Source organism: Bufo gargarizans, chromosome 10 (genome assembly GCF_014858855.1).
Source record: "Bufo gargarizans isolate SCDJY-AF-19 chromosome 10, ASM1485885v1, whole genome shotgun sequence".
In the NCBI taxonomy this organism is placed as follows: Eukaryota; Metazoa; Chordata; class Amphibia; order Anura; family Bufonidae; genus Bufo; species Bufo gargarizans.
This window is the reverse complement of record NC_058089.1, coordinates 81990306-82007035: the sequence shown is the minus strand read 5'-3', so window position 1 is coordinate 82007035 and position 16730 is coordinate 81990306. Positions and strand designations below refer to the sequence as shown.

Below are 16730 nucleotides of genomic sequence, written 5' to 3'. Positions count from 1 at the left end.
TTTATAATGTCAGAGAGCAGAGATAAGGAGTCCGTCAGCTCCTGGTCTGACGGAAAAGACAGTAAATCCAAGGGGTGCTTCTAGAGCATCTCAGCTAAGTACAGAAAAAAGGACGCCATATTTTTAATAAAGACCAATTAAAAAAATATTTTTAGCTCAAAATGAGTACTTTGCAATAATAATAAAAAATTGCCCCCAAAGGTGATAGCCTTTAAGAGGCACCTCTTGTCCACATGGTTGTGTATGTTCACCCTGCCAGGCCACCACATGGTGAGTGAAGCATTACACATCACCAATTGAAATCAGAGGGCTGTACCCGTAATACATGGGCATGCTGTGTCCTCAAGAATCTGTCTGTAGGCGCTCTCTACTCTGCCCAACAGAGGCAGAATTCTCTAATAGAATATTCAAAATTGGGTTTTCTAAAGCAACCACCCCTTTTAAGATACATGTCTAGAATTATAGTGTATATATAAGATTCACAACAGGACAGACGGTAGAATGGCACTAAGGGCTCATGCACACAAACTTATTTTCTCTCCGCTTCCGTTCCTTTTTTTTTTGCGGAACCATTCACTTCAATGGGTTTGCAAAAACAACGGAAGGTATTCCGTTTCCGTATTTCCGCTCCCCAAAAAAGTAGTGCATGTCCTATTATTGTCCACGAATCACAGTCCGAGGCCCCATTCAAGTCAATGGGTCCGCAAAAAATACGGCACGCACAGGGAAGAAATTCATATGTCATCCGTATTTTATCTGTATTTTGCAGATCTATACTGTAGAAATGCTATGCACAGCCCATATTGCTCATGTGTTTGGTGATTAATAAGTTACTGTTTCCGTTTCCGATCTGCAAAAAACGGATCGCATACAGAAACCATACGGATATGTTTTGTGAAATGGAACGGAAGAGGACTTAAATCATAGAAAAAAAAAACTCAGATACGGAACAACGGATCCATGAAAAACGGACCGCAAAACAACAACGGTCGTGTGCATGAGCCCTAAGACTGATTCCTGACTCATTCCCCCAATATAACTAGCTTCTGGAGAGAAGGAGCCCTTAGTACATACATATAGGCCATGAGGAAGGGGTCTCTCCATTGACCCCATAAGAGCAAGAGAATTGGTTCTTTTTAATGTACAATGTACAATTCTTTTATAGTTTCTCCTGTGTTTTTGCTTCTGCCTTCCTTAGTGTAACTGCTGTGCGGATACCAGATACCAATACTTTTATTGTCTATGAATTCTGGGAGGAAGAGGGGGAGTGGAAGAGGTTAGTATGATGATATATGGCCTATGCCATGAAAAATAGCTATTAGGCAAGTAATATATTAGGCAGTCATTTATCTCATAAGACAAGTATGCTTTTTAATTTGCTATGGAACAGTTTTTCTTAATCTTTCCTTACAAAAGGATGTCAATACTTACCTGCTCCCTGTCACTTGTTTTGGCAACCTGGATTCCAGGCTCTCCTCATTAGGCTTCCAGTCTACGCCTACCCCACCCTGACAAATTCTGCATGGACAGGTTCATGTGCGCAGCCAATGACTAGCATCAGTGGTGACATGTCCCAAGCAGCCCATGACTCAGCAGTGACATGCCGCTTGGGGACACATCACCGCTGAGGCCAGTCATTGGCTGCAGCAGCAAATGGGCCCCTGTCCTAACAGAAGTTGTCTCATATCTGTTCTCAGGAAATCTGGATGACAGTGAAAGTGTAATAATTATGGGGGGAGCTTATCAAGACTGGAGCTTTCTGCGCCTGTCAGGATGCACCAAATTTATGATGCCTCATCATAAATTGGGGGCATCCTCCTACAGTCCGTGCGCCTAACCAGAATAATACTACAGCTCAGAGCTGCCGTAGATTTCTGTCTTCATTTATGCCAGAAAACTGATGTAAATGAAGATAAATGTGTGGCGAGGATAGTACTCATGGTCTGTCTTTATTTAGGCATCTTCAGAGTGGACCCTGTAAAAAGTTCCAGCATGTAAAGGTGGATACACTGACCCAGCCAGAATCCATCTCTGCAATGTTTGTGCCAGGTAAGTCCTAAGGCCCTCCTATAGATGACATAATATAAAGTGGCTTTCTACTTGCCTACATGCCTGTAAATACATGGTACACTTCCACACACCATGCCAGTATAGTGCCTCCCATCTAACAGCCATATAACTCATTGCTACAGTTCTAGCTATCTGCAGCAGCCACTAGGGGGAGCTCACAAAGCTTTAAATCAAACTTCATACCGTCACCAGTCCAAAATATTGACCATGTGTATTATTGCTCCTCAACATAGGACTGTGCATAAAGTGGATTCTTGTTTTGGCCAGGTTCACAGATTGCATTTCGCTTGCCATTATTTTCTATTGACTTGCAGGAAATAAAGTTGTGAAATGACTAAATGGAAAATCGCATACGAAATCTGACATAAAAATCACCAAATGTGCATCATCTTAACATGTAATCTATTTTTAACGCTTTCGATTTGGATTTCAAGACCCTATGGGCAAAATAATCTATCCATTAATATCCCGATTTGCCAAGGTCAATGTAACGGGTTCAGCTCTCCATGGAGAATTTCTTAGTATTTTTCTATCTATCAGTTTTTATAGATTGGTATCACATGTATATAAGTGTTGAACGTTGACTAAGGCCTCATGCACACGACAGTATTTTTTCACGGTCCGCAAAACGGGGTTCCGTTGTTCCGTGACCGTTTTTTTTTCCGTGTGTCTTCCTTGATTTTTGGAGGATCACCAGACATGGAGGAAATAGAAAAAAAATCTAAGTCAAGTTTGCCTTGCAAATTATAGAAAAAAAAAACAGACGCGGATGACAATCTTGTGTGCCTCCGTGTTTTTTCACGGACCCATTGACTTGAATAGGTCTGCGAACCGTTGTCCGTGAAAAAAATAGGACAGGTCCTATTTTTTTAATACACAGACTGGAAACACGGACGCGGATGACAAACAGTGCATTAGCCGAGTTTTCCACGGACCCATTGAAAGTCAATGGGTCCGCAGAAAATCACGGAAAACGGAACAACGGACACGGGACACAACAACGGTCGTGTGCATGAGGCCTAAGTCACCAACTAAAGTCCATTCAGAGCCTAGGGCTCTTTTCTTTCAGGGCTGTCTACATACAGGAATAGACCTCTAGTGCCAAGTGAAAGAAACAGCCCTGAGTGGCCCACAAGCTGTAGAAGAGGAAATTATTGGAAGCTTCCATTTACAAATCATGATTTTCTGTTTATTTGCAGCTGCTTGGTGCACCCTTGGTCGAGATTGACTGTACCGCTTGTGAAGTTGAGCAGAGTCTGGTTGTGGCATCGTTGGCTCTCCGAGCAGTGTATTTCACCAGGAGCCTTCAAAAACCTTCTAGATGAGATGTGTCTCCTCCTGATGACTTTGTTCCAAGTGCTGTCTCTTAAATCCACATAGTGGGGAATGTATTTGCTTGTGAAAAAGGGAAATCTTCCTAGAACCAATATCCCACTTTTGAAATGCCTCAAAAAATATATTTAACATGAGTAAAGGAACTTTGAGCAACAAGAGAACCTAGGGGATATCTAATAGGGCCGTAGCACAGATCTCTCTTGTGCATGCATGATGAAACCTCTTGCATTTGTACTTTACCATTGTTGTAGATAGATTTTCTCTGGAAGGCAATACTTAGAGTAGTAAATATTTAGGAGAAATACAAGTGAGCCAGCTGAAAATATTAACTTTTTACATTACTGGCCTCTAGTTTTGGAACGTACACACCGTTGTGGTAGATATGTTCATGTTTTTAGTTCAGGTTGTACCATCCATCTGCCAACATTTTCTCTCTGGTTCCCCTGGCGTCATCCAGTGATGTATGGCTAGATGCAAAGGGCGAATAAAGGAGCTGGTACTAAAGTTCCTTACATCCTGGAATGATATGCAGGAATGTGGATTTTTTCCCCTCTCTCTGTCATGTTTGATATTCTATAACTCTGTAAACTGATCACTATTCGTATGGGTTTTAATAGTGCAATGCAACTTGCTAGAAAATGTCATTCCAAAGGAATTGTACAGGCTATGTACAGCCAAGATCATACCCAATAAAAGTCTTGGCACTACTTTGGATTCTTTCATTTTAATTCTAAGCGATTTTATTTACTCTTAGGGTACGTTCACATCTGTGGCATGCCTGATCTGGGACAAATGCCGGCTGTCGGCAGGACAAAAACAGTTGCATTTATGCCGGAAAGCTGCCGGCTCACTGCCAAACCCCATTATGTGGATTCGGTAGTGAAATGTACAATCTGACAATGTCGGATCTGGCAAAATCCAACAGGTTGATCTTTGCTGGAGCAGCCTCCCGTAGATGTGAATGTACCCTTAGTAAAAGTATTGATGTTCCGTCACTTTCAGTAAAAAAATTTAACCTAAATAACATAAAACATGATTGACATTGCGAGTGAAAAAAAGTTAATGGACGTTATCCAGAGCCACTTATGATGGAGCCATGAAAACTTTCAAGTAATGACAATGACACACAGCTACGTCCGTCTCTGGGGGTTTGTTGGCTTATATTGAGGAAAAATTGAATCTTCTGGGAAAACCTGAACCTTTAAGGTTTATATCGGTTTACTCCAGGGGAAATGCAGGTCAGGAAGGGGGGGCTCCTCTTTTTGGCTGCTTACACACTTGCGCTCAAATCTTCGCTTCTCCTATATTGTTTTCAGTTTGTTTCATTTGCGTGCTGGGTTCTTACCCTACTTTTGACAATTATGAACAAATGAAAGGATGGAACTCATGAGAGCTAGTGTGCAGTAAAGCCTTGGCTGGAGTAAAGAGCTGCTGTGAAAGTTGCTCTGAAGAACTTGGAGCAACCATGTATGACATGGTTGTCCATTGACAAACAGGTTGTCAGTGGGAAAACTGCCAATTTGCTGGGTGTCACCTTTCATCATCAGGGCAGATGCCTCACAAAATGAATTACTTCTTTACAGAGAATCCATCACTAGAGACCTCCATGTCCAACTGCTTGCATAGACACGCTGTGTTTCACCTGATTAAAATGCTGTTTTTCTTTTGTTAATCTGATGCTCCATTCCCGAGTTATGATACTTTTTCTTAACATGGAAATTAGGCCTTTGGTGCAATTAAGGTGTCACCATTGCTCTGGTTGCATCCATGCTGTACTCATTTCTGTGATCTGCCCCTCCCTGGCTGCTTTCATTGACAGGGCCAGGCAGTGGCCCAATCAACCTTTTAGCCATACATAAGTTTATTTGATTGACAAGAATTTTTATAAGATGATGTATTAGGACAAGTTGTTCTTGCTGCAGTTCAGTTCAGGGGTGGTTTTCCATGCTTCTTGCAGCATAATGAATGTGTGCTATTTAGCTGATAGTCATAAAGTAAATTATGAAAATCCAACCATTTACTCCACCTTACACCTGCAAACTATAACATTTTCTGTAGGAGATAGAAGAGCATTGTGGCTTCATAAAAACCTCAGCAAAAAGATTTCTGGAAATAAAACAGTTTATTCTTTTAAAAGGATATACAGTTAACTTAAAACATATCTAACCTTTCAACAAACTTTGTATTAATCAATAGTACAGTGTGTTTACATGAGGAATAACACAATTTCTGTCCATTATATGCTTTGTATCCTGCAGTTTAGCAGTTTTACCCTGTGTATGCTGTATGTCTAGTTTGCAGTTCTCCCAGATCTGGTGGGTGGAAACTAGCTCCTATCCACTGTTAACAGAAAGTAGAAAGTTCTGAAGCACGTTCTCCTCTAACGCTCGCTGAGGAGCAGCCCCAGGATCATGGAAGATATTACAGAGAAGTACTGACCTGCATGGATCTGAATATAGCACTTGGGCTGAGACAGAAACTGTCTATTTAGCTGTGCAGTCTCTGACTGTGTGTGTCTTACTGATTTTCTGATGACTTCTCCCCCCCCTGCCCTCTCCTTAGACTTGTATGGGATGATGTAACCTGATCATTCAGTGAGAAGCAGTCATCCAAGACTAATTTCTCATGATTTTCATAGACAAAGTCATTTTAGAAAAGGGGAGAGAAAGAAACAACTGATAACTCTAGAACAAGTCATTATCTCCGATAAGATATATTACATATTTTCTTATGGTCGCTTGTATTGAGTTATGCAAAGTTATGTGAAAAGCTAGTAACCATTTAAATAATAAAATACAAAAGAACATTTCACACATACACCAGCTTCTCCGGCACGGCATCTCAGAACTTATGCCAAAGTTCCATAACAGCAATGGTCGTGCTCTGCCCGAATATAAAGGCTCCACAGAGAACAGAGATGATCCCCCAGGCAATGAGGCATGATCTGCAAGTAGGAGACACATACCAGACATTAGAAATCATTTGTCTACCAGCACCCAGATGAGACATAGCATTTTTCGCATCTCTTAATAAGAGGTGATGTACAAAACCCTCATATGAAAATTGTTATTGTTTTTGAGGCTTAAGAAAAAAATAATTATTGGCTGCAGCAGTCACTGTGCCATATCCCTGCACGTCTGTAAATAAGTAATGGCTTGATAACCGGACCAGTGGCACTGGATACAGGAGAGAGAGAAGAACATGATATTTTTTTTATTTTAGGCTATTGCAAGGATCTTTTGAGATTTTAATTATTCCAGGCAACAGTACAAATATGATTATACAGATATGTTTTATTGTGAGACTTTTTTTTATTTTTTATTTTAAAATGTTCAACATGCAATTCAATGTTTCATTTATAACATTCCCACTAGAGAACCTAAAGCTGCATTTGTTTGATCACATGCATAATCCTTTAGAATGGGATTTGTCAGGTCTCCGTTTTAGTTTCCATCATTTTGTCAGATAAAATGCCACTGCATGTTCTGCTTTTTTTGCTGGAATTTGCGAAGGAGGCTCGTAATGGAACCTCCACCTCAGATATGAATGTAGCCTCACTAGAACTCAAGAAAATGCACCTGACCGTTACTCCCACATATACAAACATTATACCATAGCACTCACTTTTTCCTCTTTTCCATTACTTTGGTTTCCATAGCACAAATCAGACAAAGTCCTATAAATGATATTAAATATATTTGTGAAAATTATAGTCATGATATGAATGTCATATAAAACTATGCCCACAAAAGACATTAGCAGTAAGAGGTGGGGGGGCGCTGTTGCAGTGGCTTGTATATAAAATAATCTGTAAGCGGTGGTGACTAGTGACAATACAGAGTCGATAGCAATAACATTCTAAGGGCCCATTCAGACATCCGTAGTGCTTTGCGGATCCGCAAAACACGGATACCGGCTGTGTGCGCACCGCAATTTGTGAACCATACATGGCCACAACCATAATAGAAAATACCTATTGTTCTCCGCGATTGCGGACAAGAATAGGACGTGTTCTATCTTTTCTGCAGAGCCGTGGAACAGAACCACGGATGCGTACAGCACACTGTGTGCTGTCCGCATCTTTTGCGACCCCATTGAAATGAATGGGTCCGCACCCGTTCCGTAAAATTGCTGAATGGATGCAGACTCATTCATACGGCCATCTGAATAAGCCGTAAATGTCTGAGCTTCTCTACGTAGCAACATATTACCCAACATACAAATTAGGAGAATTGCACCACATGCCTGACTTCTTGTGTAACAGGTCAGTCTTTTGTTAATCCAGTGCCAAACCATGTGGAGAGCAAGTTTGCTGGATCCCACCAAGCCAGATACCACTGAGTTCACCACCTGAGCCCATTGACTGTAATGGGGTCAGGCCGTTTTCTGGCATGAGAGTCTGGTTTCAGCCAGACAAGAACCAGTGCATGCACCGGTTTTTGTCCGGAGGAAACCTAGCGCTCATACCAGAAACTGGTCGAATCCCTGCCGATTCCCATTGTAGTTAATTAAGTCCAGCAGTGCACCGCCCTAACCAGCTATTTTGGATACGGTGAACTCCGGCAAACTGTTCCTCTGCCGGAATAGCCTGCCAGATACCTTATAACAGGTGTGCAAGTAGCCACACTTTAAATTGACGCCATTCTTTAATATGACCATTTCAGCAGTAGTTCTTTTGGTTACGGGCTAGGAGTAAGCTTGCCTGGAAAGATGAAGATGAAGAAAGCACTGATTCCCCCTATGACTGAGATGATCTCGCTGATGTCCGGAACAAACAAAGCAATGATGAGCGTAACCAGGATCCAGAGTACAGTCAGTGTGACCCGCACAATTCGTTCATAGGAAGCGGTTACATATGCAGTCATGTATTTGTGATCCATCCAAGCTTCTAGAAGGACCGCTCTAAGAAAAGGAATAGCAGAAAAATGTGGATTCTTAATGAAACATTTTCTTTTGAACAACAGTACCCCGTTTAAAATCCTATATAAGTTGATTGTTGTAGGGCCCAATCAGTGGAATACTGCGATCAGGTTATTATAGTCCATATAGCCTGCTTCCCTAGGGGTTCCCCAAGAATGATTTAAAAATGGCTACAAGCATCCTGTTCTAGAATGTGAGTACGACTGGTTGCCTCCATTTGCAGAGCTGCTTACGGAGGTGTGGTGGTGGGTAGTGTTGAGCGAACTTGTGTTTTAAGTTCGGCGTCTAAAGTTCGGGTTCGGGTTATCGAAGAATCTCGTTATGGATTCCGCTACCACGGACCAAGTTATGGTCTATGGTAGCGGAATCCATAACGCGATTTTTCGATAACCGGAACCCGAACTTTAGACGTCAAACTTAAAACACAAGTTCGCTCAACACTAGTGGTGGGGTTTTACTACCCTTTGGCACTTGCATATTCTACATATTGGTGAGTTTTCCTGTCAGGCTGCTCAGCCATAATTGCATATCATAGGCAGGATCACATCATTACCATCTATTGTTGAGCAGTGCAGTGAGGCCTCACCTCCCTAGGCAGCTCTGCAAGTGGAGACAACCAGTCTTCCTAACAGGTTGCTGGCATCCGTTTTATATCATTCCAAGAGTACTATTTTATTGGAGAATAAGGGTCCATTCACACATCCGCAAAACACCGGGCCGGCACCCCAATAGAAATGCCTATTCTTGTCTTGTCTTTTCCGTCCCCATTGAAAATGAATGAGTCCGCACCCATTTCGCATAATTACGGAACAGATCCAGACCCAAAGTGTGGACGTCTGAATGGAGCCTTACATTGGAAAACCATTTCCCCGTAGTGTCCATTTAGCAGCTACAATACCAGTTAAAGCTTACCTTCCCAGTAGAAGTATGATTGGGTAGATGGTGATAATGGAGATGGCAAACAGTAGTCTGGCTACTATGACAACAGCGTCATTCCCTGGGTAGGACATCAGGATGTCAGCTGCTACATTTTCCCCAAATGTAAGGAACCCATAGATGCCTGAAGGTGAAGGAAGGGAGAAAGACAAGTCATGTCAAGTGCTTCGAAAGGACACGTTTCTTTCTGGTTGTATTAAAAAATTATAATACATCTGAGTGGTTAGACCGAGGGAGGAGGCCCCTCTGTTCTCCGGTCGGCAACCAACCCCCCCCCCCCCCCCCTTAGTCAAATTGTGGGGTGCTTATCGGTTGTTATGGCAGACTGGAATCCGGTGAAAGCGTCCAGCCTGCCATTGTAAACTACTTAATAGGAAGACGCCAAAATTACCAGAGGCTGCAGTACTAAAGCTGTATGTTTAAGTCCCCAAGGGGGTCTAAAAATAAAAGTGAAAAGAATAACCTGTTGATCGGCAATGGTTATCTGCACTGACCATATAGGCAGCGATTACCTTCAGCATGGAGATGAGCAATCATTCATCCCCATAAAGTCTTCAATTGTCTACAAAACATCACCTGTTCAATTTACGAGGCTGACGACAAACATACATTCTCAATGATGCAATCACTCAACAAACAAGTGTTTGCTCGTTTGTTTGGTGATCAGTGGCATGGCTTACACAGGGCAATGACGTTCCTGATCATCAACCCATGAAAAAGTGACCATATGGAGATTTCTGTATTCAGAGATTTTTATTTTCTCTACCTGTTAGAGAGTAAATGAGCAGACAGATCAACATGGACACCACAGACACCATGACCCAGTTTGATAGACCTTTGTTCTTCATACTGCTGTAGATAGTTATACAAGCTTCATGGCACTGGAAGACAGGAACAGAATTTTAGAACATTGCTTAAGGGACTAGCAGGATGCAATGGTGACAGGAAACTGCAGTATGCTCTGACAACTGGCACTGTTTGTATGGGTGTAGTCAGATGAAGATGGTCAGATCATAGGCAGAAAAAAAAACACATCATACCCAGATCATGTTAGGTTTTGAAAAAAAAAAAGGAAAACACCACAAAAACACACTAGTGGACTTTTACTAATCTATTTACACAACAAAAGTGGTGTAAATAGGTTGCAAACTTTTGTCGCATACCATTTGTGCAGTGATATTTGTGACTTTTGCCCGCTCACGCTATCTTTCCAAAGTGGAGAGAAAAGGGGTCATGGCATGGGTGGATAAGTGTGCGAGCTGGCAGCCCATTTTTGGCATAGAAAATGGCTTAAATCCACGCCAGCAAGAAGGCTGACATAGATTTAACCCCTTAAGGACCGGGCTCATTTTCACCTTAAAGGGAACCTGTCACCTGGATTTTGGGTATAGAGCTGAGGACATGGGTTGCTAGATGGCCGCTAGCACATCCGCAATACCCAGTCCCCAAAGCTCTGTGTGCTTTTATTGTGTATAAAAAACGATTTGATACATATGCAAATTAACATAAAAGAGTCATATCTTACTTGTGTGACCAGAGAAGAGTCATATTTTCAAGCTCTGACTCATCTCAGGTTAATTTGCATATGTATCAAATCGGTTTTTATACACAATAAAAGCACACAGAGCTATGGGGACTGGATATTGCGGATGTGCTAGCGGAGATCTAGCAGCCCATGTCCTCAGCTCTATACCCAAAATCCCGGTGACAGGTTCCCTTTAAGGACCAGGCCATTTTTTGAAAATCTGACCAGTGTCAATTTATGTTGAGATAACTTTTAAACGCTTTTACTTATCCATGCCATTGTGAGATATTGTACTTCCTGACAGTGGTAGAATTAAGTAAAAAAATTATCATTTTTATTTATAAAAAAAAATACCAAAAATGTGGAAACATTTCCAAATTTCCATTTCTCTACTTTTATAATAGATAATAATACCTCCAAAAATAGTTATTACTTTACATTCCCTATATGTCTACTTCATGTTTGGATCATTTTGTAAATTACATTTTATTTTTGGGGGACGTTAGAAGGGTTAGAATTTTAGAAGCAAATCTTAAAATTTTTCTGAAAATTTCCAAAACCTACTTTTTAAGGAGCAGTTCAGGTCTGAAGTCACTTTGTGAGGCTTACATAATAGAAACCACCCAAAAATGACCCCATTTTAGAAACTACACCCCTCAAGGTATTCAAAACTGAGTTTACAAACCTTGTTAACCCTTTAGGTGTTCCACAAGAATTAATGGAAAATGGAGATGAAATGTCAGAATTTCACTTTTTTGGCAGATTTTCTATTTTATTCATTTATTTTTTCCGCTAACAAAGCAAGGGTTAACAGCCAAACAAAACGTAATATTTATTGCCCTGATTCTGTAGTTCACAGAAACACCCCATATGTGGTCATAAACTGCTGTACGGGCACACGGCAGGGCGCAGAAGGAAAGGAACGCCATATGGTTTTTGGAAGGCAGATTTTTTTTACACCATGTCCCATATGAAGCCCCCCTGATGCACCCCTAGAGTAGAAACTCCAGAAAGTGACCCCATTTTGGAAAGGTGGCAGTTTTGTTGGTACTATTTTAGGGTACATATGATTTTTGATTGCTCTATATTACACTTTTTGTGAGGCAAAGTAACAAAAAATTGAAATTCTGAAATGTCATCTCCATTTGCCATTAACTCTTGTGGAACACCTAAAGGGTTAAAGTTTGTAAAATCAATTTTTGAATACCTTGAGGGGTGTAGTTTCTTAAATGGGGTCACTTTTTTGGAGTTTCTACTCTAGGGGTGCATCAGGGGGGGCTTCAAATGGGACATGGTGTCAAAAAACCAGTCCAGCAAAAACTGCCTTCCAAAAACCATATGGCGTTCCTTTCCTTCTGCGCCCTGCCGTGTGCCCGTACAACAGTTTACGACCACATATGGGGCATTTCTGTAAACTACAGAATCAGGGCAATAAATATTGAGTTTTGTTTGGCTGTTAACCCTTACTTTGTTACTGTAAAAAATGGATTAAAATTGAAAATTTGCCAAAAAAATTGCTGTTTTGGCATTAATTATATTTTTTATTATTTACAACGTTCATCTGACAGGTTAGATTACGTGCTATTTTTATAGATCAGGTTCTTACTGACGCAGGGATACCTAATATGTTTACTTTTTTAATTTATTTAAGTTTTACACAATAATCATTTTAGTGTTTCCATAGTCTGAGAGCCATAGTTTTTTATTTTTTGGGCGATTGTCTTAGGTAGGGGCTCATTATTTGTGGGATGAGATGACGGTTTTACTTTATTTTGTGAAAAGGCTTTTTTTTATTTACTTTTATTTGACCATGGCATCTGAATGGTAAAATGTATGCGATTAGCCTTATGGGGGTCTCTGTTATTTAAAGTAGCTGAAACCTGGCAGCTATGGCGGTACATGCGAGCAGGCGCCATGTTTAGGGACCAGACTTCAGCCATGTTTAGGGACCAGACTTCCGCCACATATACGGCAGAGGTCCTTAAGGGGTTAAATAAGTGTTTATGATCTCTCAGTAATTTAGAAATAAGGTTTATTAGATGACCGGCACAATTGAAAGCTATGTGAGCAGGTAGTATTTGCATGTAGGTGTACCGTGCGCCCCCAGAATGAATTACACTGGTGGGCCCTAGGCACCCTAGTCCGACACTGTATGAATATGTTTCATGACACAAGCCTTGTAAAACACTCATTAAAAAAATTATACCATCCTGAAGCCCCTGTCCCAGTGCGGCCACTCCATCCTCTCCCGGTATATAGCTGAGGCCACTGATCTGCTGCCTCTATCACGTGTGGTAAACAGCATGTAATTTACATCACGGCTGCAGTGACGGGCGGAGAGGAGCGACGGAGCTGGAGGGAGGGGGTTCGGAATGGCAAGCATAATTTTTGTTTTATTATTTAAAAATTTTCCTGCTTTTTTTTTAGGAAAAATACCTATGACAACCCCTTTAGGCTACTTTCACACTAGCGTTAATATTTTCCGGTATTGAGATCCGTCATAAGGTCTCAAAACCAGAAAAAACGCTTCAGTTTTGTCCCCATTCATTGTCAATAGGGACAAAACGTAACTGAACAGAACGGAATGCTCCAAAATGTATTCCATTTCGCTCTCATACTGGAGAGCAAACTGCAGCATGCTTTCTATCCTGAGATGCAAGTCAATGGGGACGGATACGTTTTCTCTGACACAATAGAAAACGCATCCGTCCTCCATTGACTTTCAATGGAGTTCAAGATCTGTCTTTGCTATGTTAAACATAATACAACCGGATCCGTTCATAATGGATGCAGATGGTTGTATTATCAGTAACGGAAGCATTTTTGCTGAACCCTGCCAGATGCAGCAAAAACGCTAGTGTGAAAGTAGCCAATATATTAATATGTGCCATTTCCTCCCTCTGCCCATATACTGCAGTTTTTTTCATCACCAACATCAGCAGAGGAATGTATTCTCCGTAAGTGACTCTTTTAAGGCAAGAAATCTAGAAAGTACAGGTCCTTCTAAAAAAATTAGCATATTGTGATAAAGTTCATCATTTTCTGTAATGTACTGATAAACATTAGACTTTCATATATTTTAGATTCATTACACACAACCGAAGTAGTTCAAGCCTTTTATTGTTTTAATATTGATGATTTTGGCATACAGCTCATGAAAACCCAAATTTCCTATCTAAAAAAATTAGCATATTTCATCCGACCAATAAAAGAAAAGTGTTTTTAATACAAAAAAAGTCAACCTTCAAATAATTATGTTCAGTTCTGCACTCAATACTTGGTCGGGAATCCTTTTGCAGAAATGACTGCTTCAATGCAGCGTGGCATGGAGGCAATCAGCCTGTGGCACTGCTGAGGTGTTATGGAGGCCCAGGATGCTTCGATAGCGGCCTTAAGCTCATCCAGAGTGTTGGGTCTTGCGTCTCTCAACTTTCTCTTCCCAATATCCCACAGATTCTCTATGGGGTTCAGGTCAGGAGAGTTGGCAGGCCAGTTGAGCACAGTAATACCATGGTCAGTAAACCATTTACCAGTGGTTTTGGCACTGTGAGCAGGTGCCAGGTCGTGCTGAAAAATGAAATCTTCATCTCCATGAAGTGCTCCAAAATCTCCTGATAGCTAGCTGCATTGACCCTGCCCTTGATAAAACACAGTGGACCAACACCAGCAGCTGACATGGCACCCCAGACCATCACTGACTGTGGGTACTTGACACTGGACTTCAGGCATTTCCCTCTCCCCAGTCTTCCTCCAGACTCTGGCACCTTGATTTCCGAATGACATGCAACAGTCCAGTGCTGCTTCTCTGTAGCCCAGGTCAGGCGCTTCTGCCGCTGTTTCTGGTTCAAAAGTGGCTTGACCTGGGGAATGCGGCACCTGTAGCCCATTTCCTGCACACGCCTGTACACAGTGGCTCTGGATGTTTCTACTCCAGACTCAGTCCACTGCTTCCGCAGGTCCCCCAAGGTCTGGAATAGGTCCTTCTCCACAATCTTCCTCAGGGTCCGGTCACCTCTTCTCGTTGTGCAGCGTTTTCTGCCACACTTTTTCCTTCCCACAGACTTCCCACTGAGGTGCCTTGATACAGCACTCTGGGAACAGCCTATTCGTTCAGAAATTTCTTTCTGTGTCTTACCCTCTTGCTTGAGGGAGTCAATGATGGCCTTCTGGACAGCAGTCAGGTCGGCAGTCTTACCCATGATTGCGGTTTTGAGTAATGAACCAGGCTGGGAGTTTTTAAAAGCCTCAGGAATCTTTTGCAGGTGTTTAGAGTTAATTAGTTGATTCAGATGATTAGGTTAATAGCTCGTTTAGAGAACCATTTCATGATATGCTAATTTTTTTAGATAGGAATTTGGGGTTTTCATGAGCTGTATGCCAAAATCATCAATATTAAAACAATAAAAGGCTTGAACTACTTCAGTTGGTGTGTAATGAATCTAAAATATATGAAAGTCTAATGTTTATCAGTACATTACAGAAAATAACGAACTTTATCACAATATGCTAATTTTTTTAGAAGGACCTGTAGTACTGTAATGCTTTCTTTTCTGGAGTATCCAAACACTTTAAATTTTATCCCACCAATAGCCATATATTACCTGAAAGCCAAAGCAGATAGTAGGAATCACGCTGAACATTGAAGCCAAAGAAGTAGCGCTGCAAGAGAGCAAACAGTTTGTATTTTTTTGGAACAAAAAAAAATCATAATAAAAGCAAAACAACCAGTTTTGAGGGCTTACGTTGCAGCTAAATTAGTAGCAAGTAGTCTCCCCGGTGTCCAGCATAGCACAGAGGTGCCCCCCCTTCATATGATTAAGCACTTTAAGCTGATTTGGACAGCTGTATGTTTTTTGCAGTCCACAGAAATGCAAATCCGTTTTTTTTTTGCAGTCAGTTCAGCATGTCTGCAAAAAAACGGGTTGCATTCCGCATTTTTGCGGACCCATAGACTTGAATCGGGCCATGTGCCAGTTTTCACTGACAAGTATAGGACATGTTTTAATTGTTGTGCGTAGCCGTGGAACAAAAGAAAAGATGCGGACAGCACACTGAGTGATGTCCGCATCTTTTGGGGCCCCATAGAAGTGGATTGGTCCACATCTAATCCTCAAAATTGTGGATCTCATGCGGAAAGCAACATACGGCTGTCTGAATGAGCCCCAACAGTGATAATGTTAAAAATATTCTACTGCGCCAGCACTGCACTCCCAGTGAAATTACGTTGCAGGCACTTCCTGGATCATGTGACGTACATCCTAGCCCGGTTACACAGCGCCCGAGGCTGCCTGACTGCAGGCGCAACCCACGTGCATCATGGGTTTTCACTGTGCTAGGATCACGTGCCCGCAACATAACCACACAGGAGAGCGCACCGCTAGCCCAGTAGGAATATCTTCAACCTTATCACGTGTCCGCATCTTTTGCGGCCCCATTGAAGTGAATGGCCCCATTGAAGCCAAAAAGGCGGCTCGGATGCGGACCCAAACAACGGTCGTGTGCATGAGGCCATATACTGCAGCTTTGCCTCTCCTGGGATTAATCAGCTGCATGCTTCTCCCCTGCAAGGCTACCTGCACACGGGTGCAATGACTGGGGCAGCATGCAGCCCTGCAGCCGGTAGGGTCTGTCACTGTAAGTGGCCTCAGGGGCACAAAAATTTTCAGGCTAATTTGAGCCCTTTCAATTTGGGTAGAATCAATTTAGGTCTGAATTGTTCGAACGATATGAACCCAATCTAATTTTGAGTGTTTTGCTCATCTCTAATAGCCGGCCATCATTGTGGATGATGGACAGTGCCAAAATTTATGATGGAAGGGAATCATGAATTGGGGTATTGATAACTGAAGGCATATTACTGGGAGGCCCAGGAAATGAGGAGGTGACACGGGGACAAAATGGAGCACAAGAAGCACTTTGTGTCCTTTCACTTTTTATGGCCTTT

At 41.8% G+C, this 16730-nt stretch overlaps 2 protein-coding genes across 2 annotated transcripts in view; one reads left to right on the top strand and one right to left on the bottom strand.

Moving 5' to 3' along the window:
- Positions 1 to 4085, top strand: part of NECAB2 (N-terminal EF-hand calcium binding protein 2) — a 137782-nt gene extending 133697 nt beyond the window's left edge. Inside the window, exons 10-12 of the mRNA XM_044269282.1 lie at positions 1199 to 1276; positions 1958 to 2049; positions 3270 to 4085. Of these exons, the coding sequence (XP_044125217.1) occupies positions 1199 to 1276; positions 1958 to 2049; positions 3270 to 3298 (199 nt within the window). The 3' untranslated portion in view covers positions 3299 to 4085. The remainder of the gene's footprint in view (positions 1 to 1198; positions 1277 to 1957; positions 2050 to 3269) is intronic.
- A 2142-nt stretch (positions 4086 to 6227) lies between these two features.
- The window catches only part of SLC38A8 (solute carrier family 38 member 8), a 38934-nt gene continuing 28431 nt past the window's right edge, over positions 6228 to 16730 (bottom strand). The window contains exons 5-10 of the mRNA XM_044271070.1: positions 15388 to 15445; positions 10028 to 10142; positions 9238 to 9385; positions 8108 to 8307; positions 7030 to 7081; positions 6228 to 6349 (exon numbers count right to left, since the gene is read on the bottom strand). Of these exons, the coding sequence (XP_044127005.1) occupies positions 6247 to 6349; positions 7030 to 7081; positions 8108 to 8307; positions 9238 to 9385; positions 10028 to 10142; positions 15388 to 15445 (676 nt within the window). The 3' untranslated portion in view covers positions 6228 to 6246. The remainder of the gene's footprint in view (positions 6350 to 7029; positions 7082 to 8107; positions 8308 to 9237; positions 9386 to 10027; positions 10143 to 15387; positions 15446 to 16730) is intronic.